The sequence below is a fragment of the Pleurodeles waltl genome, chromosome 4_1 (genome assembly GCF_031143425.1).
Source record: "Pleurodeles waltl isolate 20211129_DDA chromosome 4_1, aPleWal1.hap1.20221129, whole genome shotgun sequence".
Taxonomy (NCBI): domain Eukaryota; kingdom Metazoa; phylum Chordata; class Amphibia; order Caudata; family Salamandridae; genus Pleurodeles; species Pleurodeles waltl.
In genome coordinates this window covers 456,312,895-456,337,255 of record NC_090442.1, presented here as the reverse complement: position 1 = coordinate 456,337,255, position 24,361 = coordinate 456,312,895, and the positions used below count along the sequence as shown (strand labels likewise).

The following is a 24,361-nucleotide window of genomic DNA, read 5'->3' as shown; positions in this document are numbered from 1 at the left end:
AAATCTGTTTACATGTTTCAAAATATATGGTATTCCTAATTTGTCACATCTAACCTGGTGACTGACTTGCACAGGGAGAATTCATATTTTGCCACTTTTGCCAGGAAGACAAATATGTGCATTGTCCTTTACAAGGGAAACCCTCTACAACTCCCCTTCGCTCCCCACCCCCACACACACTTTTAACCCTATTTTATCTTGCTTAAACAGCAGGTAAGGGTTCCCTCCAAAAATTCTCTTTATTCGCCCATCCCTTTTACTTTCCTTTTTGGCAAACCCTGTCATCCCCTTTAGAGAATCCTTAGAATTATTAGAGCCGTCTTCAATCTTCCAGATCAATAATGGTAACAGGGCCCCAAAATATATCATGGAGTAATTTAGAATTCTGACTGGTAAACAGGAGTATTTAACACTCCATCTGAACTTCTAGTATTTTACTGACCCTACGCAATCTTGTGTCCATTTTTAAGAATTAACGTGGTAAGTCATTAAGCCTGCTTAGTGCAGTTAGTTCAAAAGGCTTTGCAACTTCTTAGTGGCAAAGGACAGTATACATTTTGGAAGGGTTTCAAAGACAGACTTTCAGTAAGCAGCGTTGTTCTTCCCTAACATGTTTTCTACTCACTTCCATCTTGGATGGAGTCCTTTTAAAGTCAATTAAATGGGCATTGGCCCAAATAGAACATTTACCATGTATGCATTTGAAAAAGACATGCAGTAGCACTGCCTACAAGTACAATGCAATATTTCATACCTTTAAATACCGATCAATGTTCGACATTAAAAGATCAATTTCTTCCTTCGACCACATTCCTTTCTTCCACTTGTGGCCTATACATAAATACAAGAAAAACACTTTCAGCCCAACAGTAATGTTAAACAATTTACTTAACAATCCCTAGAGGAGATCCTATATTTTCCAAATAATTTTTGTTTGGTGTAAGTATATGGCTAATCAGGCTGACCTTAGGAAGAAACAGATGAAGCCTTTTGGCAGTGTTTACTCTATAACTGATAAACTTAAACGTGGACATTGCTTACAGCACTATAAGAAGGAAGGTTTCTTACACATAGCTCTGTAATATTTTAGTAGACAGTAATTATTAAGATTCAAGATGAACTGCATCTTACCCAAACTTTTGAAAGGATGCACATTTGTATTTTCATTGTAAAATCAGGATTGAGACCTTGAGAAGCAGAGGTTGTTCAAAGAAGTATGCCTACTAATTATTTTGTGAATTTTGTAATAATGAGCTATCAGATTGGTGTAATAATTTCTCTGGTGTTGCACACGAATATAGCAGCCCACTATTAGAGTAGTTTTCGTGGAAAAACAAAATTGCACCAAAATGCAGTCTCTGCCTCTGTAGTATGCAGCACAGACTCCATATGTTTATGTTCCAGACTGAGACCAGAACTAGTCACTGCTACCAAAGCATGAGTAAATTCTCTTGAAAATGGAGACCGTAACAAAGAAGTCCGACCACACTGATGGGGAAAGAAGAAAACATGTTACTTACCTGTAACTACAGTAATCCAGTATTGGTATCTTTCATAGATTCACATGCTTGAATCATTCCCATCGTCGAAGTGGGAGTCCCAAGGTACCTTAGAAAATGCGGTAAGAATAACCATAGGCTATAATGCTAGCAAACTCCAACACATAGCCTATCCATGTCCTTTTGATAAAATGAACCAAACTTGACCTATGACCAATCAGGCACCAGCACCCTCTAGAATACTCCAAAGTGACGCTCCTTCCCTCAAATTTTCAAGCACTGGAGTGAAGAATATATACTGAAAAGGAAGGTGAACCTCCTATGGGAGGGCGTGGGTCGCATGTGAATCTATGAAAGATACCAATACTGGATAACTGTAGTGACAAGTAAGTAACTTGTTTTCTTATCCAGTATTGGATCTTTCATAGATTCACATGCTTGAATCTGAATAGCAAGCAGTATTTAAACAGCTGTTATGCCCATAGGGTATGGTGGGTCTAAGCAAATCAGTTCATATAGTTAATACAAACAATACAAAAGCTGTGCATAATTAGTATCCAAAATAATGATTGCAAAGTGATTAGAACCAATTGCAAAGAAAATTAAACATGCATGCATGAATATATCTGTAGTAAAGAAAAACACATAAAAAATCATATTCTTAAGAAAAACAAAGTAACTTACATTAATAATGAGGCTCACCTTAATTAAATAGATGCTGTAGCACAGCTTGTCCCACAGCTGAATCACTGAGCTGTGCTGATTCCAAACAGTAGTGCTGTGCAAAAGAATGCATAGTCTTCTTTGCTGCAGCTTGGCATATCTTGTTCAAGGAGATGCCTAAAATAAAAAGTGCAGCTGAGGTTGAGACTACACTCGTAGAATGCGCTTTAGGTGGACTGGTTTGTGGTTTGCCAGCCTTCGAATGACACAATAGTATGGCGGATGAAATCCATTGGGCTAATGTTGCCTTTGTGACTCCTGTTTCCGTTCTATGTGAGTGTTTGGTACAATGAAAGTAAAATTTGAAGCAACGCTTGACATCCAATGTGTGAAGAGTTCTTTTGGCTGCAGTAGATGAATTTGGAAAAAATGTTTGCAATATAACTGGTTAGTCTGAATGAAAAGATGATTGAACCTTAGGAATATATCTTGGGTTTGTCCTGAGAAGAACAAAATCATCAGTGAAGACCAGGGAGGGTTCTTTGATGTTAAAGGCCTGTATGTCACTGACTCTCCTAGTAGAGGTAAGTGAAAGGAGAGATGCGACTTTCCATGTGAGAAATTTCAGCTCAGCTCTGTGTATAGACTCGAATGGTGATTTCACTAATTGAGAAAGAACAATTTTGAGATGCCATTGTGTAGGAGGTTGTTGCACCAGAGGAAAAGTGCGAACCAATCCCTTCATAAACTGTTTTTTGAGTCTGGATGAACAGAGTGAAGGTACATTTGCAGAACGTCTATATGTAGATATTGCAGCTAGGTGAACCTTAACTGAGGCATGGACGAGTTCGGACTTGGAGAGTGAAAGGAAGTAAGATATAATTTATTCCGGCAGAGCCTCTAATCGGTGCAAATTGTTTTGTTGGCACCAGACACAGAGTTTTTGCCACTTGAATCTGTAAGTCTTATTTGTACTTTCGGCCCGAGCTCTAGACAGTATCGCCCTACATTCTTGATCAATGTTCATGTTTCGAAAATTCATAGACCTCCGGAGCCATGCGTGCAATTGGAGAGAGGCTGCTTTCGGATTTAGCATTTGCCCTTGGTTCTTCGTCAGCAGGTTCCATTTGCTGGGAAATCGTATGGGATTGGTCATTGTTAGGAGAATGAGTTCAGTGTACCAATACTGAGCCACTTGGGTGCTATTAGTATGAGCCAGCAGCCTTCTGTTTTCATCTTCTTGAGAACTTTGGGGGACCAACGGGAAAGGGGAAGTGTATGCAAAGATCCCAGACCACTGCATAGAAAGGGCATTCCCTCTCAATTCGTAGAGTGGGAATTGACTGGCATAGAAGCGGCATTTGGTGTTCTCGTTGGTGGCAATAAGATCCAGCGCTGGTCATCCCCAGTGGAGAAAAATCCTGTCCACCTCCTGCTGATCAAGTTCCCATTCGTGGCAACTGTCATCTGTCCTGCTGAGTGAGTCTGCGAGGATGTTGTTGATACCAGATACGTGTTACGCTCTCAGAGATATTCTGTGCAGTGTGAGCCAATCCCAGAGAGTTTGAGCTTCTTGCAAGAGGGATAGAGATTGTGTGCCTCCCTGTTTGTTGACATAATACATGCTTGTTGTGTTTTCAACTCTAAGAGAGGTATGTGCATCTTCTTCTGAGAGTCGGACCATTTCCCCTGGATGCACATGTCTTGCAAGTGACCATCCCAGCCCTCTAGAGGCATCCGTTGATGGTGAAATCTGGAACTGGAGTGAGGAACGTTAATCCCTGAGAGATGTGATTTGTTTGAGACCACCACTGCAAGGTTTTTGCCATCCTTTGTGTGACTTTGATCAAGTCCTCAAAGGACCCTTGAGGTCCTCTTGTAGAGTCGTGCTAAATGCACTAGATATATTGTAGAAGAAATTATTCCCAGCAGCGATTTAAATGTTCTCACAGAAACACACTCTCTTTTGGATATTGTGTGCGCTAGATTGGTCAGCTTTTGTTGCCTTTTGAAAGATAAGCTTTGCTTCTGTCTGTGTCGAGTTTCGTACCCAAAAAAGGCCGATTTGCCCGTTGGAATGGTGGATGACTTCTGATGATTCACTGCTAAGCCCAGACTGTGAAATAAAGCAAGGCAGGCTTTGGAAATTTGCTGTTGTATTGGTGCCTTTAGTAACCAGTCATCTAAATACCGGAAAATGTGAAAACCTTGTTTGCGTAGAGCTGCAGCCACTGGTGCACAACACTTGCTGAAAATCCTGGGTGCTGACTACCACTGGAAAGGTTTAGGACCTTGAATTGATAATGGGTACTGGCTACGGTAAAGCAAAGGTATTTGTGATGCCTGGGGTGAGTGGGTACGTGGAAATAGGCATCTTGAAGATCTAATGATGTCATGTAATTCCCGCTGTTGATAAGGTGGCGTATTTCTGACAGGGTTATCATACGGAAGGCATGTTTGCACAGAAATTTGTTTAATTGCCTGAGATCTAGAATCGTCCTCCATTCTCCTGACTTCTTTTTTTACTAGGAAGAATTAAGAGTAAAAACCCAGTCCTCTCTGATGAGTGGGAACCTTTTTTATCACGCCCTTGGAAAGCATTTGAGATATTTCCTGTTTTCGTAAGTGAAGATGAGGTGCGTGCTTCTTTGTTGGAAGATGGTTCAGTGGTTTGTGCACAGACACTAGCATATGACCAGAAGTCACTATATCCAAAACCCATGTCCGATGTTATTTGTTTCCAGTGATGTTGGTAGTTGGAAATATTTGCGCCCACTTGGTTGGTTTGTGGGGAGAAATTAACTGTAGCCAGCACCCAATGTAAATCATTGTTTACAGTTCACCTCCGTGAGGGTGGGGGGAAATCTTTCCTTCTGCCATCTTGTTTGACATAGGCAGCTGCAGGTGGTTGACGGTAAGATTGGTAATATTAGTGGTAAGCAGGTCTGTATTGTGATTGTGGTTGGTGTTGTCTGTGGTAAGTACATCTAAAAGAACAGAACTCTCTGCCTCTGGCTCCGCAAAAGGGTTGCCTCTTATACAGCAGCATACCCAGAGAGCAGGCGGTATCTTTGTCCATCTTGTTTGGCTAGTAAAGCATCATCTATTTGCTTACCAAACAGGGTTTTCGCCATCGTAGGCCATGTCAAGTATCTTTGACTGAACCTCAAGTCTAAATGAGGTTGCCTTTAGCCAACCCTGATGATGCAAGACTGCTGCTACCACTAGCTGCTAAAAGCCTGTGGAGGCTATCTCTAATGCGCAATCAATAACTTCTGCAGATGTGCGCTCTCCCTCCTGTAAACTTTTACGTGCCTCAGGTTGTTTATTCTCCGGAATGAGGTTGATGAAAGCACTTGTGTCAGACCACATCCGACGGTCGTAGAGTCCTAAGATCGCCAAAGTATTGGCTGCATGTACGGTGATGGCTGACGTTGATGAGAATCTCTTTCCGATATTATCTAATCGCCTGCCCTCTTTGTCTGGAGGGGGAAAATGGAAGCGGATGGGTGTTTAGAGCAACTTTGGGCAGCTTGAGAAACGACGGAGTCTGGCTTATGGTGTCCTGTTAAGCAGGCTGGAGAATCGTCCAGAAGCACAGGGAGACTCCGTTCACACGACTTGCGGCACTGGATAAACTGTGGCGGGGTTTTTCATTATTTTCAGGCCTTCACTCCAAATGTAATCGATAATGGGAATAACCCTTACCGATTTTCTTGATTGCTTCTTGAAATCATGGAGAAAACAATCTGAATAGGAGACATAGGTTGGCAGATGAAAACATGTTGCAGCCCTATACATTTAATTATGAACCCCTACTATATCCTCATGGATGAAGAGGTGATGGTGTAGGGGTTAAACAATCATCCCATTTGTCAGTAGGATGTTGAGGAGTGATGATCTCTCCTTCTTCCCTCTCCTCGTCTGAGGAGGTGATGTCTTCCCTGGGAGGTATGGCTATCGTAGAGGTAAGGGTGAATCTGGGAGTTGCTGGAGGTGGAGGCACGTTTTTTGGTGTGGCCGAAGAAGGAGGTTGTGGCTGTGAATGTTGTGGTTGAACCGGAGCTGAATCTGGATTCCTCTTCTCATAAGTCCTGAAGCATGGACTGTAGATCATGAATTAGGTAAACAGGCATCGGTACTGTACTGCACGTCTGCTGTTGCATCAGTTCATAATAACACTCATGCGATGTGTAATAGGGTTCATATTCCTGCTGTTCGTAGTCGTCGTCATCATCATCATCATCATCATCATCATCATCATCATCATCATCATCATCATCCTGATATCCGACGCGTAACTGAGATGGACTGTGCGCATCACCGAGAGATTTTTCCCTGCCCAAAAGATGACTAGGCAATAAAGTTGATACCTTGCTGGGGAATATATCGTCAGGATTCAAGGAAGGCCTGGAGACTTTAGAAATCCTAACTGTTGTATGGAGGTCAGGACAGTCAGAAGAGGGGGAAAACACAGTGTGTTGTGGCACTGTTTCCTTTGGGGTAGGTGATGCCTGTGTCAACGTCTACGGTGAAGAAGGAGAATGTTGGCGAGTCTCCTTTTTGCAACGTGGAGATGATGGCTGCGAGAAGGGTGACCCTGCTAAGGATTTGGAAGGGCCTCTTTGATGTCATTTATGGTGTTTTCTGCTCTCCTCAAAATGCCCCTGGTCAGATGATCTAGACCTTTTTGTGGGGATTTGGATCCATGTCATTATCCTCACCTAAAGTACAGGTCTTTGCTTGTAACCAAAGTAAAAGTCTTCCTTCCCTGTCCCTCAGAGTTTCAGCAGAGAAGGTGCGACAAATCTTGCAGTCCTTCACCTGAAAGTTTGGGATACACACAGGTCAAGCAAATCCTAGTGTTGATCATCCACATGGAGCCTTTGTTTGCCACAGGTTTTACAAGGATGAAAACTGCCTTTTTTTTAACCTATCAGACATTTTCTGAAGTAGAAAATTGGTTCTGAGAGGGAAAACACTGAGCAGAGCACAGGGAGACTCCCTTCACACGACTTGCGGCAGAAAATCTGGGGGAAGGTGCCTCTCTTGGGAGTATTCTAGAGGGTGGTGGCGTGTGGTTGGTCATAGGTCAAGTTTGGTTCTTTTTTCAAAAGAACATGAATAGGGTATATGTTTGAGTTTGCTGGCATTTTAGCCTATGGTTATTCTTACTTATTGCTTTTTCTAAGGTACTGTGGGACTCCTAACTTGGACAATCAAGGCACAAACATCTACAGACCTATAGCAAACTGACCATTATTCCTGGGCAACCTTATAGAAAGGGCAGCTTTTGCCCAGATGGCACAATTCATTAAAGACAATTCCATACTTTCTGATGTTCTAACTGGATTTTGTAATAATCTCTATCTGGGATGACCTTAAAAACAGTAAACCAGAATGGGGTTGCTGCCCTTCTTTTTATGGACCTTTCAGCAGCCTTTGACGCAGAAGATCAAGACAAACTAATCAAAAAACTTGGGAAGGCAGGAATAGAAGGCACGGCTCTCACTTAGAATACATCATAACTACACAATAGTAACAACATTACACATACTCTTCCACTCTCTTCCAAACCATGCAGCATTAAGGCAGGAGCCCCTGAAGACGTAATCATTTCACCCATGCTTTTAAATATCTATATGAAATCATTGCCAGATCTAATCAATGATTTTGACTTCACCAGCTATAACTACGCAAATGACATGCAGATACTTCTAAAAACTGGAAAGCCCAAAGGACATAGGAATATCAAAAATCTTCAGTTGCATCCGGGCCGCTGACCAATGGATGCCATGGAGCCATCTCAAATTGAATGCCCCCCAAACCGAAATACACGTGGTAACTGGAAAACCTTTGATCTTCTCTGCGCCTGGCTGGACGATCTAGGACCACTGCCATAAATATCCAAGGAGGTAGAAAACCTTGGAATTACAATGGACGCCAAGCTGTCAATGAATGCACAAGGTGATAAGGTAGCCTAATCAAGCTTTCTCCCAATTAAAACACTACAAGGCATCTTCCCCTACTTAGGATTCCCCTACAAGGTTCAAGCCAACATCTTTCTTGCCCTATCAAAACTGGATTACGCCAATAGTCTGTACCACGTCTGACCTTTGTCAACTATGAGAAGATTACAGAGAATTTAGAATTGTACTGCTAGACTACTACAACATGTAAAGCGACACACATACATCTCCCCTGCCTTAAGGGCCCTACACTATTTACCAGAAGATTAATCTTCAAAATACTTTGTATTACACTCAAAGCAATACATGGCAAAGCACCACTCTTCAGCAGGAAGAAAATCAGCAAATACATACAACAAATGAACCTCTGTTCGAGAATGGCTTCTAACCTAAAAATTCCTATATAAAAGAAAAAAACATGGGTGGAATATCTTTCTCAGTTCAAGCCGCCAAACTATGAAAATCACTACCCACAAACATAAGATCCACTGACAACTATCTCTGCTTGAAAACATTAGTCAAGAGCTGGCTCTTCCCCACATGACAACCATACTTATAACACAACAGTGTCAGGCTGTTAATAGACCTGCAGGTCGAGTAACTTGAATAATCTACTTGACCTAACTGAAATGTACTTGACCCATAAACTGGTCTCAAATACTGTACTCCTAGGGAAACATTTTATTTGGCAGAGCTGCCTTTTACTTCATTCTTACACGAGTGCACCTTGCAACATGCGAGTTCAGCATTTCTGCTGCACAAAATAACTCTCTTGTTTGAGGAAATAGACTAAAGGTTTGCTCTTTGTATAATAGGAATCTAGCCCACATATAGGGTACACATGATCCCTGACTTACCTCTTAGTTTTCTAATAACATTGTCATCAGGAAAGGGAAGGAGTGTTTCTCAGTTCATGTTTAAACACGCACTTTTAATAAACACATTACTAAAGCATGATATGATAGCACACTGCCATTTACAGACAGTAAATTTCCCATTGAAATGGCCAAATAATTTCCCACAAACTTGCAGCTTTACTGAAAAAACTACAGAATGTATTAAAAATAATCAGCGAAAATTGGGTTTCATAAAACATTTTTCATTTACATACCATGAAGTAAAGTGGCCTGATTTGCTTGCATCCTATTAAAATATATTTTTCATCTCAAAGAAGTACGACAAATGGGCATTCACAACTACTGAAATATATTTTGAAATCTTTGTACAGGTGACTTATTATCTATTTAAATGTGTTAGGAAAAATCTGACACCGTGCAGCCTCCAATTTCACACTTTGTACAGCAAGTCAGACAGTTCACTTTACAAAATCCTGGAACTCTGCAGTCAGAGAAGTAAACTGACGTCTGACCTCTTTCTCTAACCACAGAGCAAATGTGACAAGATAAAAAGATGATTTATAGGTATTTTATTGCTCCTTTACTTTCTGAACACCTGTTCTATGTCAGCTAGCCAGAACTGGCGAGTAGATTCTAAATTTAGCTTGACCTGATAGAATCTGACTCGCCATAGCGAGTGGGCGAGTAGATTTCACAAGGCCTGAGAGTACCACAACAATATATTCAGACATGACATGCTATGCTTCTCACTGTATGGAGATGAGGTTGTCCTTATACATGTGTCAATATACACTGACTTATGCTTCCTGTGATAAGCAGATACATTTATGTAAGGGGAAAAACAACATTACACCACAAGATAATGTGTTTATCAACCCACGTCAAAATTGCTGCCTCTATGTACCTATGCATGCATAAAGAGGGGTTTATGCCTGCTACTAAACCTTTAAGAAGTGTAATCTGTATATAGTTTTATTTTTAAAAGGGAAAACATACTCCCTGCAACCTTTTTCCCATCCCACCTCTCTCCGACTCATTCCAAACCTTTCTGACTACTATTAACTCCCAACATCCTCCTCAAACCTCTCCCTCCTTTTTTTAGCCATTTTTACCATCATTCTATCCCTACACTAAACTTTATTAAACACACCAGAAATCAAGAGCATAAACCTGAACAACTAATGCACAAGGTACAAAACACTTATTACTATTCTACTAACTATTAAACTTGTATCTTGATTTGTGGAGTAACATGATCCTTGCCGCAAGGAGCTTCAATGCCTAGTCATGGATGTTAAGCACTATAACAATACAATCTCCGCCTACAATACCATACGCTCTTTGATTCATATTTTTTGTCCTAATTTCTACAGGTGCACATTGATGCCCTTCCTGCCCATCCACCACCAGCCATGCTATTCTGCTGTTGCCTCCAGTCAGCAGACCTGTCCTCTCATTTGCTAATGTAATTTCTTTTTGTCTCCCACTTTACAACTCTTTCTCTTGACTTAAACCTGATCTTGCTTATTTCTTCTTTCCATCATATCTTACCAAGACCCAGTTCAACCTTTAATTTTTTTTAACTACCCCAACTTTGGGTCAATGCTGATCTCCTCCCCTCTTGATCCACTATCAGTTACGCAGGAAGCCTACAGGCACAGAAAAAACACCTCACTTCTGACCTTGTGTGCCATTTCACATTATACTTCCCCCTGAGTTAGCTTATGTAAGTATTCTTATAGCACAAATTATGAGGGGAATGTGTTATGTTCATGGGAAGACTGCTTATTCTAACCTGCCTAGAAACTGGGTGGGTTCACGTTATTTGGCTCTAGTGTTTCCTACAATTTATCAAGGTGATGAACATAGTTTGAAGAGAGCGAAACTACGTTTCGGACAAGTAGTTTTAGAAATTAAGGAGCTACTACTCCTCCAATAGAAGTAACAATGAATGATAGGAAAATCAGACAAATATCTACAGTAGTAGATAGACTTTCTGTGGATACATCAGGGTCTTTTACGTTTGTGAATGTAGAGATGATAGCAATTAGAGCAATAGTCATGCAGAATCATCTTGCCTTGGATACTCTTTTGGCAAAAGAAGGTGGAGTTTGCAAAGTGATTAAGGCTAAGAGGTGCTCTACTTACATACCAGACCATACAGACCATAGTGAGGCAACTGATTATTTTATTATTAACATAACTATGAGGTTAGATTATTGGAGGAACCAGGACTATGAGAGCCTGTAGTTTCCTTGATAAATGAGTTAGGAAGTAGTTTTAACACCTACTATAATCCTGCTTGTAGGAAGCTGGCCTGGTGTGTGATGGAAACTTATGGTGTGGTCACGCTATACCAGGTCCAGGTATCCCCTATTAGTGAAGTGTAGGCAGTGTCTTGGAAGCCAGGGCTCTTTAGAGATAGCTGTGGAAGAGCAGCCAAGACTAGGAGACATGCAAAGCTTATGCAATACCACTATAGTCACACAGCACTATCACACATGAAAGAAAAACACAGTGTTACAAATCTAAATGTACTTTATTATAGTAACACAAAACTAGAATACTTATAGGCACTTCCCCCCCAACTGGAGGTAAGTACACACAAATTATATACACAATACTAATCAGAAAATAGCATACAAATCAACAAGAGGGGGAACTGGAGCTGGAGGAACTAGGAACCCCAAGAGGTAAGTACCAGAGTGACCCCATCAACCAGGAGAGTAGAGGTAAGTACCTGGTTTTCCACAAAACGAACAGGAGAACTTAGGAAAAAAAAATTATGCAAGACCCAGACCAGACTGGAAGAACCCAAAGGTGGATTCCGGTAGAAGAAGACCTGCAAAGGGGACTAGTTCCAGTTCGAGATGGAGTGTCCGGTCATAGCAGGAGCCACAGTGAGGCCCAGTGAGGCCCAGTCAGCACACCTGAAGGAGTCCCACGTCGATGAAGCAGCAGAGAGGAGACTGTGCTTGGCAGGAAGAAGTGTTGGGGGCCGGGGCTACACGGAGCCTGGAGATTCCTTGGAGTAGGAGCCAACAAGCAAGAGTTGCAGTGCACAGGGGAACTGTTCTGCAAAGTAGAGGCAAGGTCTTACCGTCTCCCAAGTTGGACAGCTGACAGAGAACACCAAGGGGACCACTCCAGAACATCATCTGTGATACAGGATCCACGCAGTTCCGGGAGGAGAGCAGATCCACGCAGCCGGTCGTTGTTGCAGATGGTGTCTGCAGATGCAGGGAGTGACTCCTTAACTCCAAGGGAGATTCCTTCTTGGTGCAGGTACACGTCTCGCAGACCTCAGAGGATGCACAACTAGGGAAATGCTGCAGTTGCTGGAAAGAGCCAGAGAAACAATGTTGCAAAGCAGAGTAGCAGATCATTGGTTCCTGAAGAGTCCAGTTGTGGTTCCAGTGGCCGGAAGATAAAGTAAACTTTGCAGAGGAGTCCTGGTGGAATCTTGCACATCGAGTCTGTGGACCCACCCAAGAGGGAGACCCTAAATAGCCTTAAAAGAGGGTTTGGTCACCTGCAAGGTGACCACCTACCAGGAGGGGGGGTGACTTCACCTGCCTCACCTGGCTACTCAAATGCTCCCAGGGGCCTCTGCCCATCTTGGATTCAAGATGGCAGAATCAAGTGGGCAACTGAAGGAGCTCTGGGCACCGCCTCTGGGGTGGTGTTGGAAAGGGGAGTGGTCACTCCCCTTTCCTCTACCCAGTTACTCATGTCAGAGCACGGACCGAGGGTCCCTGGACAGGTGCAAACCGGTCCAATGAAGGAGGGCACCAAATGTGCCCTTTAAAGCAAACCGGTGGCTTGGGGTGGCTACCCTTCCCAAGCTTTGTAACACCTATTTCCAAGGGAGAGGGTGTTACCTCCTTCTTCCACAGGAAATCTTTTGTTCTGTCTTCCTTGCCTGAGCTGGTCAAGCAGCAGGAGGGCAGAAACCTGTTTGAGAGGTGGCACGGGCTGCCCAGAAAACCCCAGAAGACTGGTAGTAGCAATGCCAGGGGTTCTCTAAGGAGCCCACAGAGTGCATGGAATCATACAACAAATACTGGAAGCAATATTGGGGTATGAGTCCTATATGTTTGATACCAAAAATGGCCAGGGTGACCTGTGTCCAGTACTTGGGTAAAATGGCATAACCGCACTTACGAAGTCCAATGCAATTGTGCTGGAGTTCGTAGGGGCACCTGTGCTCATGCAGGGGTGCCCTCACAAAGAGAGACCTGCCCCCTGGGCTATGAGGGCCTACCATAGGAGTGGCTTACAGTGACCTGATCCAGTGACCTGCTGTGAAAGGGTATATGCACCTTTTCACGCAGGCTGCAATGGCAGGCCTGCAGACACATTTTGCATGGGCTCCAAAACAAGCTGCCTTCCATGCAGAACTCCTTGTGCCCCAATGATCTGGGTACCCAGGTACCATATACTAGATACCTACAAGGGGGCACCAGTATGCCAATTGTGGGGTGTACAAAGTCCTGGGCAACCAAGTTTAGAGGGAGAGAGCACAATCACTGAGGTCCTGATTAGCAGGATCCCAGTGAAAACAGTCTAAGCATACTGAGAGCAGGCAAAAATTAGAGGTAACCAAGCCAAATAGAGGGTACTTTCCTACAATGCTGATTTAGACAATTATTTTATTTCTTTTATTAAAATGTTGGAGTGTGTAATTAGAAGGTAATAGTTGGACTAAGAGCAAAGAGAAAAGTTGAATCGATAAAGAAATGGCAGACTACAAGGATCAAGTGTATTAACAATTAAAAATGATGATGGAGAATGTTAGTTTACCTAAAAAGATGAAGACCTCAACTAACTACTGGATGATTAATAAAGTTTATTAATGGGGTTATAGTGATTATTGATAAAATAATCAGAAGGGAGAAGTTGTTGAAGTATCTTAATAAGTGCAACTTTGGGTGACAAATTACTTGTGCAAATTGGTGATTTTAATGACGTATATGGTTGTAAATGAAGAGCTAATGCAAGTGCACTTGAAATAATTTCATAAGGTGGATTATAAGTGTGATTAATACAGGGGCTAAAGCAGCCCCTGCTATAAGTCAATGAGGCTGAAGGCTGAGTTCCTTTATAAGGTCTGGGAACTCTGATGTGACTTGCGAAATCCTTATCATGTACACCAGGGGGTACTTTATCCCATATAATACATGGTTACACCCTCACCATTCCCACAAACCACTTCAAACATTGGTTCGTAGCTCTCTCATATGAAAGAGCATGCATGTTGCAAACATGAAGACTAAAAAAAAACCTCTAGTGAACAATTAAACGCATCAAAAGAACGAGTTACTTACCTTCGGTAACGACTTTTCTGGTGGATACATTAGCTACCTGTGGATTCCTCACCTAATGAATACTCCCATTGCGCCAGCATTCGACGGAAATCTTCTTCCTAGCTTCTGCACGTCGACGAGGACGTCACAATTGCCCACGCGACGCCGTCAGACGTTATTCAGGCAATAAGAGGTCCTCGCCGATGTGCCGACGTCAGTACCAACATTTTTTACGTGCCTGAGAATAATAAGCCATTGAGATAAATGAACAAATAGCAATATTTAATGAAATACCAAATAAATACATCATTCTAAGAACTTAATTCTTTTTTTTTTTTTTTTTTTTTTAAACAATTATACATACATTTATACAATTATATATACATATGAACATAAATACAGAATATGTACAAGTCCTCAAAACCAAGAGAAGCGCACTCAAGAACTATTTGGTTAGACCAGACAGGCAACGGGGAGGCGGGTGGGACCGTGAGGAATCCACAGGTAGCTAATGTATCCACCAGAAAAGTCGTTACCGAAGGTAAGTAACTCGTTCTTCTGATGGATACAACTACCTGTGGATTCCTCACCTAATGAATAGAGTCCCAAAGCAGTACCGCACTCGTTGGTGGGTCCCTGAATGGTCAAACCAAGAAATCCTGCAGCACTGACCGTGCAAAATGGCCATCCCTTCTGACCTCAGAGTCCAAGCAGTAATGCTTCGCAAAAGTGTGAAGGGATGACCAAGTTGCGGCCTTGCAGATGTCAACCACAGGAACACCCCTAGCCAAGGCCGAAGAGGCCGACTTAGCTCTGGTGGAATGAGCTCTTATACCATCAGGGGGTTCTTTCTTTGCTAAAGAGTAACACATTTTAATGCAAAGTACAACCCACCTGGAGAGTGTTCTCTTGTGGACTGCCTTTCCTCTCCTCTTTCCCACGTATCCCATGAAGAGCTGATCCTCCAGCCTGAAATCCTTTGTTCTATCTATATAAAAGCTTAGCGCTCTCCTTGGATCTTAGCGGTGAAGTCTCTCTTCTTCCTTTGAATGATGAGGCGGAGGATAAAACGTGGAAAGAGTAATCGCCTGGGCCATATGAAAGGGTGAAACAACCTTCGGTAGGAAAGCAGCCTTGGTCCTCAACACCACCTTATCCCCATAAAAAGATGTGTAAGGGGTTTTTACAGATAGAGCTTGCAACTCACTCACTCTCCTTGCAGAAGTAATTGCAACCAGAAAAACCGCCTGGCATAGGCTCAAAAGGGGACCCCATAAGAAAAGTTTGAACCAAGTTTAAATCCCACTGAGGCATAATGAAAGGAGTAGGAGGGAATTTATTAAGAAGACCTTTCAAGAATCTAAGTACTATAGGGGATTTGAATAAAGAAGGCTGGTCTGGAAGACAAAGAAAGGCTGATAGGGCAGACAAGTATCCCTTAACCGTAGCCACTGCACAACCCCTCTGTGCCAGAGACAATGCAAAAGATAAAATATCTGACAAGTGAGCACGTAAGGGATCAATTTGCCTCTCTCCACACCAAACCACAAATTTAGACCACCTATTAGCGTAGATAGATTTAGTGGAGTGTCGCCTGGCCGCTAAGATAACATCCACTACATCAGGCGGGAGAGAGAAAGAACTCAAGTTGCCCCGTTCAATCTCCAGGCATGAAGGTGCAGGCTCTGGAGGTGGGGATGTAAAACCTGCCCCTGGGACTGCGAGAGGAGGTCTGCCCTGAGAGGGAGAGGGAGCGGAGAGCACAGTGAGAGTTGGAGAAGGTCCGTGTACCATACCCTCCTCGGCCAATCCGGAGCTATTAAGATACCTTGGGCCCGGTCTTGGCGAATTTTCCTCAATACACGAGGAATCAAGGGTATGGGGGAAACGCGTAAAGCAACTGGTCACACCAGGTCATCTGAAACGCATCCCCCAATGCTCCTTGTCCCGGATACTGGAGGCTGCAGAATAACGGGCAGTGTGAGTTCTCCCGAGTGGCAAACAGATCTATCCGAGGAAACCCCCACATCTGGAAGATTAGACGGACTTGATCCGGATGGAGATGCCACTCGTGATCGGCCGAGAAATGGCGACTGAGACTGTCCGCATGTACGTTCAAGACTCCGGCCAGATGATTTGCTACCAAGAAAATCTGATGGTCTTTTGCCCAGGACCATAGCCGAAGAGCTTCTCTGCAGAGAAGGTACGACCCTACTCCTCCCTGTTTGTTTATATACCACATTGCCGTAGTATTGTCCGTCAGGACCTGAACTGACTGACCGCGAAGGGATGGGAGGAAGGCCTTGAGAGCCAGACGTACAGCCCGTAACTCTAACAGATTTATATGAAACATCTGTTCTACTGGAGACCAAATACCCTTGATCTCCAGGTCCCCCAGATGAGCTCCCCACCCTAGAGTGGAAGCATCCGTTATTACCGTGGCCACAGGCGGAGCTTGCGAGAACGGCCTTCCTCGGGTAAGATTGCCGTCCGCAATCCACCATTTCAAATCCGTGGCAGCATCTCTGGAGATTCTCACCGAACCTTGGAGATCTCCTTTGTGTTGAGACCACTGCTTTCGGAGGCACCACTGAAGAGCCCTCATGTGCCAGCGAGCGTGAGTGACCAACAGTATGCAAGAAGCAAACAGGCCGAGCAGGCGTAGGACCCTGAGGACCGGAATAACCGCTCCACTTCGAAACATTGGAACCAACGCCTGAATGTCCTGAATCCGCTGAAGCGGAGGAAAGACTCGATTCAATGTTGTATCCAGTACTGCCCCTATGAACAGGAGGCGCTGAGAGGGCTCTAGGTGAGATTTGGGCACGTTCACCGAAAAACCCAGGTCGAACAACAACTGAGTAGTCGACTGTAGGTGATGCAATACGAGCTCCGGAGACTTGGCTTTGATCAACCAGTCGTCCAGATAAGGAAATACTGCTATCCCCTTCCTTCTGAGCTCCGCTGCAACCACCGACATCACCTTCGTGAAGACTCGAGGTGCTGAAGTAAGACCAAACGGGAGGACCGCAAACTGATAGTGCTGCGACCCCACCACAAACCGGAGATACTTCCTGTGCGACTTGAGTATCGGGATATGAAAGTAAGCATCCTGCAAGTCGACAGACACCATCCAATCTCCATTGTTCAGCGCCAAAAGCACCTGAGCTAGGGTCAGCATCTTGAACTTTCCTGTTTGAGAAACCAATTCAAGATCCTCAGGTCCAGGATTGGCCTCAACCGACCATCCTTCTTGGGAATCAGGAAGTATCTCGAGTAACAACCCTGACCCCTTTCCTGCTCTGGAACCAACTCCACCGCGCCCTTTGAAAGGAGGACTTGAACCTCCTGTTCTAGCAACAGGAGGTGTTCTTCTGAACAATAGGAAGGACGGGGCGGGATGGGGGGCGGAAACTCCCGAAAGGGTAGGGTATAGCCTTTCTCACAATGCTGGTAACCCAGGAGTCTGATGTTATGACCTCCCACTTGTGGAGAGAATTCAGTAACCTCCCCCCTACAGGAGTGGAGTGAGAAGGAATTGGCGGAAGCCTAAGGCTGCTTTCCATGCTGCACCCCTCCAGAGGATAAGGAAGAGGCAGAGTGCTGCTGAGTGGCTCCCCTGGTACGGACCCTACCCCTCCCTCTGAAAGATCTATAGGAGAGAGCAGAGGTGGGTTGCTGGAATTTTCCTCGAAAGGAGGAGGAGGAACCACGACCAAATCCTCGAAACCTCCTAAAAAATCTGGAGGAAGCAGAAGAAGTGGCTTGCAAGCCCAACGACTTGGCAGTGGCCCTACTCTCCTTGAACCTTTCTAATGCCGAATCCGCCTTGGCGCCAAAAAGCTTGTCACCATCAAAAGGAAGGTCCAAGAGGGTCGATTGCACATCAGAGGAAAAACCAGAGCTACGAAGCCAGGCCTGCCTCCTCGTAGCCACAGCAGTGCCCATTGCTCTAGCAACCGAGTCAGATGTATCCAACCCAGATTGAATAACCTGGGTTGGTGCTGCCTGAGCATCAGAGACCAGGGTCAATAATTCTTGAGGAACCTCTGTGTGCTTCGATTTAATCTCGTCCATCAGGGCGTAAATGTATCTCCCTAAGATGCATGTAGCATTGGTGGACTTCAAAGCCATGCTACATGACGAGAAGACCTTCTTTGACGACATGTCCATCTTTTTAGAGTCTCTATCCGAGGGCACAGCTGGAAAGGACCCAGGAGCAGATCGAGCTGAGCACGAAGCCTGAAGCACCAGGCTTTCAGGTGTTGGATGCCTGGAAAGAAAGCCTGGATCAGCCGGTGCCACCCGATACCTCCGAGCCACAGATCTATTCATGGCTGAAGAAGACACCGGCTTCTTCCAGACTTCCATAATGGGGTCCAGTAGTGCCTCATTGAAAGGCAAAAGTGGCTCTGCAGATGTAGAGGCAGGATGCAACACTCCCGTCAAGATATTAGGCTTGGTCTCAGTCACTGGCAAAAGGAGGTCCAGAAAGTCAGCCGCCTTTCGAATGACTGAATGAAAAGAGGCTGCCTCCTCTGTGTACTCCCCAGGTGATGACAAGTCCCATTCAGGAGAGGTGTCCAGGCCACTAGCAGTGTCCAAGCCATGGAGACCCTCACGAGAGTCCTCAATCTCCCCTTCCTCCAAAGCTTGTCTCCGGTATTCCTGTTCTTCAAGGAGGCGAAGAGCAAGCCTCCTCGAATGCAGTCTCTCCTCTATCCTCTATCCTCGGCGTCGACATGGCGTCAGCGGACATTGAAGCCTGATCTTCGGATCCGTCAGACGCCGGGTCTAAAGGCACCAGGGTTTTCTTCGGCGCCGAACGTGGAGCAGGACGAAGCGAAGACTGTTCTGGAGTCGGAGGAGGTCGAGTCGGCGTCGCTGGCTGAGACACCGAAGCTGCAGGAGCCGAAGCCGCAGGGGCCGAAGCCACAGGAGCCGAAGCCACAGGAGCCGATACCGGCGCTGAGCCCACGTTTCCCAGGGGAAGAAAGGGCATAAAGGGTGCCGGTGGAAGTGGAGCCGGAGCACCCATGTTAAAGGCCAAAGGGCCTGAAGGACCAGCCGGTCCACCTCCTGGAGCCATCTGTTGGAAGATGGAGAACATCGCATTCAAGAATGCGGTACTATCAGCTCCAGGGTCCGGGAAAGCAGGGTACTGAGGTGCCTGGTTCGAAGGCGACATCGACGCCGGTCTCGACGTCTGCATAGACGGAGAAAACACCTGAGGCTGTGGAACCTCGAACACTGAAGGAGGATTAACCGATGACATGGGCGAAGTCGGAGAAGGTAACGGCGTCGTCGGCTGGGGAGAGACAGTGGGACTAACTTCCCAAGTCTTCCGACGTCGAGTCGAAGGTGACCTCGATCGAGACCTCTCCCTGCTCGACCGGCGCCGAGAGTCCCGATGACGCCGATGTGATTTCGGTGATGACGACTTTCGGTGACGTCTTTTCTCCTTCTTCTTTGATTTTGCAAGAAAAAGTTTGGCCTCACGTTCTTTCAGGGCCTTCGGATTCATGTGTTGACAAGAATCGCACTTGTCAACATCGTGGTCGGAACACAGACACCACAAACAGTCAGAATGTGGGTCCGTTACCGACATTTTGCCTCCACACTTTCGGCAGGGCTTGAATCCTGACTTTCTTTGCGACATTGTAATGTCTCAAAGTAAAAATAACCAAAAACACACTAACTGTCAAACAGCAACAGTAGCTCCCTCGAAGATAACCGTTTCGAATGGCACAGAAAAAAGGGAACTGACGTCGGCGAGGACCTCTTATTGCCTGAATGACGTCAGACGGCGTCGCATGGGCAATTGTGATGTCCTCGTCGACGTGCAGAAGCTAGGAAGAAGATTTCCGTCTAATGCTGGCGCAATGGGAGTATTCATTAGGTGAGGAATCCACAGGTAGTTGTAGCCATCAGAAACCTGTTAAATATTTGTTGCAAAACGACACTAGAATCAGTTCAATACAATTTTTTTTTTTTTTAATAGCTCAGAATGTGTACAAAAAAAGCAGAAAGATTCTAGTTTTTTTTTTTTTTTTTTAAATAAACATGCTCTCTATTCTTTTCATTCTAAGCCAGAAAAATAGAGCAGAAGAAAGAAAAGCAACATTCAGTTTTCATTGCTAAACAGCTGCTTGAATTATGCTCTGTGACCTGGCCTGCCTTTCACCTTGGCTGCTGGCTCTGGCATCAGGCACTGTGATGTCAGAACCCGACTGTCATAACTTATAATAGTTGAGTTCTGACGTCTTTTCTTCATAATCAGTGACTGGGTGCATCACAAGTTGATGATTATAGAAATTAGAGACAGGTGAATATACAGGGAGTACAGAATCCCATGTCTTATAAATTAATATAGTTAGGCCATATTCTCATGCGAGACTCCATATTAACAGAATGGATGAAGTTTCTGATATTCTGCTTATCTTGCTCCTGCTCATTTCTCCCTCCTAATCATAGACCCGAGCAATTCTTCTCTCCTCACAGTTTCTACAGATCATTCTGTGCTGTGACATAAAAGCTGATTGTATTAGAAAGCATGCACTGTGAAACAAACTTTCCACTGTGTACCTGATGTATCATTTTGAAGAATTTCCACTGGAAGTTCAGATGTAGACGTGCAGAAGAACATAATTCTATGACCTTGCCTTAGAGAAATGTTTCATATGAGATTGTACATCTCTTGAGTGCAGTCACTGAGGAAGCAAACAGATTTTCGCATACCTCAAGAAATGAGTTAGTGTTAAGAGTTTAACTTATTACAAAGCTTCTTTTGATTTGCCACTGTGACTTAACCATAATTATACAATGGTGAAGCTGCAGTTTTGCTATTTGTCTATGTATAAAATGTGCATAACACCCCCTAGTTTTGAAGGTTTTGGGGTAACTTATCATTTGACTCTGTCCAATTATTTTGAGACTTTCTTTTCTCCTTTAATATGTTGTCAGTACTCTTTATGCGTTTGACACTTGAGATCTGGAGAGGCGTAATTGCTTTAATAGGGAATTTACTATGATTTTATGTTCTGTATCTGAACCTTCCTGGCAAGCTATGTACTTTTCAGTATCATTTACACTGCACTTCCGTAATGAACCTTTTAAACTTAATTTAGAGATAGAACTCAGTCACTGAGAATTCCTAGTTTCTATTTCGAATTCTACTTTGCTGATTAGTGCATTATTGTTGGGGAGGGTAGTCTCTTGCATCTAATTAACGAGAAATCACAGCACCAAATTACCAAAGGTAAAAATTGGGGTGCTAAAAATATTGAGTTTCAGCAAATTACTGGGGTTCAGCTCCTGCACTGGTCTTACTAAACAAAAGAGGCAAATTGCAGATTTTGCAGACATTACTGATACCTTAAGCGTGCCGTTGATGAAAGGAAATCATTTCATTTGGGATTCAAAATGCCAAGAAACTTCTGATATGACACAAAGTGCCATAATTTCTGCGTCCTCTCTGGGTAGTTTCAATGTTAAAAAGAAAACGATTTTAACTACTGATACAAGTAATAGGAGTTTAGGAGTCACATTTTCTCAGGCGATAAGGAGCAAAGAAAAAATTATACATCTTGCCTCCCGTCCTTAACTTAACTCGGAGAGTAAATATTCAGTGGCAGAAAAGGAAGATATACTTTATTATTGGGCGGTGAAGCATTTCTAGTTTTACTTGTAGGGGCTACAGCTTACAATCAGAACGTACCTTACACCCTTTCCACTCATGTTTAACACTAAAGAGGCAGTACACAGCACTGCTTGGTATTGCTATGAGGGTATTAGACCTAGTGGGGTATTGTTTCAAAATACAGTTTGATCCATGTAATGGGAATCTAGCTCCAGATGTCTTGTCATGTGTACCCCTGGAGAATACAGAGGAGAAAAAACAATACTTTGATTCAATTATATTTGTGACAAATATCCCGGAAATCATCAAAGAGGAGGAGGGAATAAAAATGTAGGGAAAAAGATGAAAAAAAAACTCCCAACAGATTATGGAGAATATTATGAAGAAATTGCCTTCAAAATGCAGTGACCTGACGGAGGAGTTAAAGAATTTCTAGAAACTGAGAAATGAACTAAGCGTAACGAAGGACAATGTTTTTAGAAATGAATAAGTAATACCACATAGAGAATTATGGGGCCAGATCTTGCACGAGTGCCACTTAGCCAGGAGCACCATAAAGAGAAAATCAAGAGAATTATAGTGGTTCCCAGGGATGGATTCTACAGTTAAGCGGAAAGTTAGAGACTGCACTGGTTTTGCCACTAGCAATAACAATGAGTTTAAGCAAAAAGTTCCTGTAGTAGTCCCTGATAAACCTTTGGACAAGTTAGGACTTGATATTATATGACCTATAAATCAATCTGAGGTCAACAAGAGGTTTATGATACGGTCAATTGACTATCAAATCAAACCTAAAATGGTGACCCAGATGAACACAAATATTTTAACAAACATTATGAAGGATTACATGTTTGTAGAAGGCTTCATAGAAGTCTGGTTACAGATCATGATGTTCAATTAACTTCTGAGGAAATTAAAGTTTTTTCTTCTAAACTATCAATTGTTCTCTTCAAAACTGCATTGTACTGCCCTAAGGTGAATGGGTTAGTAGCAAGAACTAATTGTATGATAAAGGAATATATGACTTGGCATGTATTAATGGCTACTCTGTAAAGAACTCCATACAGGGAATGTTGTGGTTGTACTATACAATGCCTAACTGGTTACAGAAGTGTCCATGTTCATAAACCTAAACTAAGCCTAAACTGGCTTAAAAGGGGTCAACCAGTTTGGGAGGGCAGAAAGATCATGGGCTACATGTTTAACATGCATCAACGTAAATAAGAGAGACACAAGACAAACAAGGGGTCAAAGTGAATCATTGGGTTACTGTGAGGTGGTGAAGAAACCAGGGGTTCATGGTGACAAAGTGAGTTTGTTTCTTAAACTCAAGCAAATCACGAAGGTTAAACACCATGTTGTGATGATGGATGATGAACAATGGCCAAAACATGACTGTCAAAATTAGCCAATAAAGATCTACTATGATTCAGGTGAGCACTGAAAAGATGAAAGCAAGAGGAGAAAGTAATAGACATCAATCTACCAAAGTGGAACAAAGACTATTACATGGGTTCAATTGTTTCCCTTAAGAAGGAGATGTGTTATAATTTAACCTAAGCTTTATTGTTATTTTACCTTGGCTTTTGATTTATTGTTACTCTTTTCCACTTTATGTGGTGTCTTATTCTACATCTGTTGCATAAATATGAATGTTGTGGTATTATACAGTCCTTGTCCTTCAGTCTCCCTCCACTTACATGATTCATATACCTTAAGGTGATGGTTTGATATGTTGACCTCTCTCCTCAGATGGAGCCTGAAAAGAGCCTGGAGCCTTTGGAACAAAGACTTGTCATACATTTTATCGTGCATGTATGATGTTACTTTATTGGGCCTTTTTACAGTAAATATAACATAACAGTAATGGCAATGGTTATAGTAGTATACCCATGCTTATAAATGAGGTACGCTACTCTTCTGAAGCAGAACATTATCAAGCTCCTACTTCGAACATATGTTCATTCTCAGCATCATATTAATGTACAATGGAACCTGACTTGGAGAAATTAACTCCAAAACGAACCCAATACTGCTTGAACTCATAGATCTTCTTAAAGTTCTCAGTTTAGCTCTCTAAGCTGTAGAATTCTTGGGACACAGAAGATTGCAGATGGGTACTCAAACCTGCTGCAGCTTGTCAAGAGAGCACAAGGTGAAACATGAAGGTTGCACTAGGAAACTCAAGACATTGTGAAGCTTTGGTGTGGGGCACCATTAGGCTCATTGTTCCTAGTTAACGGTAGACATCTATAATGAATTACTCTACCTTTATAAGTAAGGGAATCCTTATCTTCTCTTGTTGTAAACCAGGCCTGGCTGACAGGGGTCACATCTTCATTTGCTGAAGGAGAAAGGTTGTCTGGTTGTTCATTCTGAAGATACTTGGAAAAAATGAAAAACAGCTTGTTAGCTGATTAGAACAGAT

General features: G+C 43.4%; 1 protein-coding gene across 3 annotated transcripts in view; it reads right to left on the bottom strand.

Annotated features, from left to right (window-relative positions):
- The window catches only part of DMTF1 (cyclin D binding myb like transcription factor 1), a 330,757-nt gene that overhangs the window by 220,888 nt on the left and 85,508 nt on the right, over nt 1–24,361 (bottom strand). For all 3 annotated transcript variants that reach the window (XM_069228717.1, XM_069228718.1, XM_069228719.1), the window contains 2 exons: nt 24,203–24,317; nt 755–831 (listed from right to left, as the gene is read on the bottom strand). In XM_069228717.1, the coding sequence (XP_069084818.1) occupies nt 755–831; nt 24,203–24,317 (192 nt within the window). The remainder of the gene's footprint in view (nt 1–754; nt 832–24,202; nt 24,318–24,361) is intronic.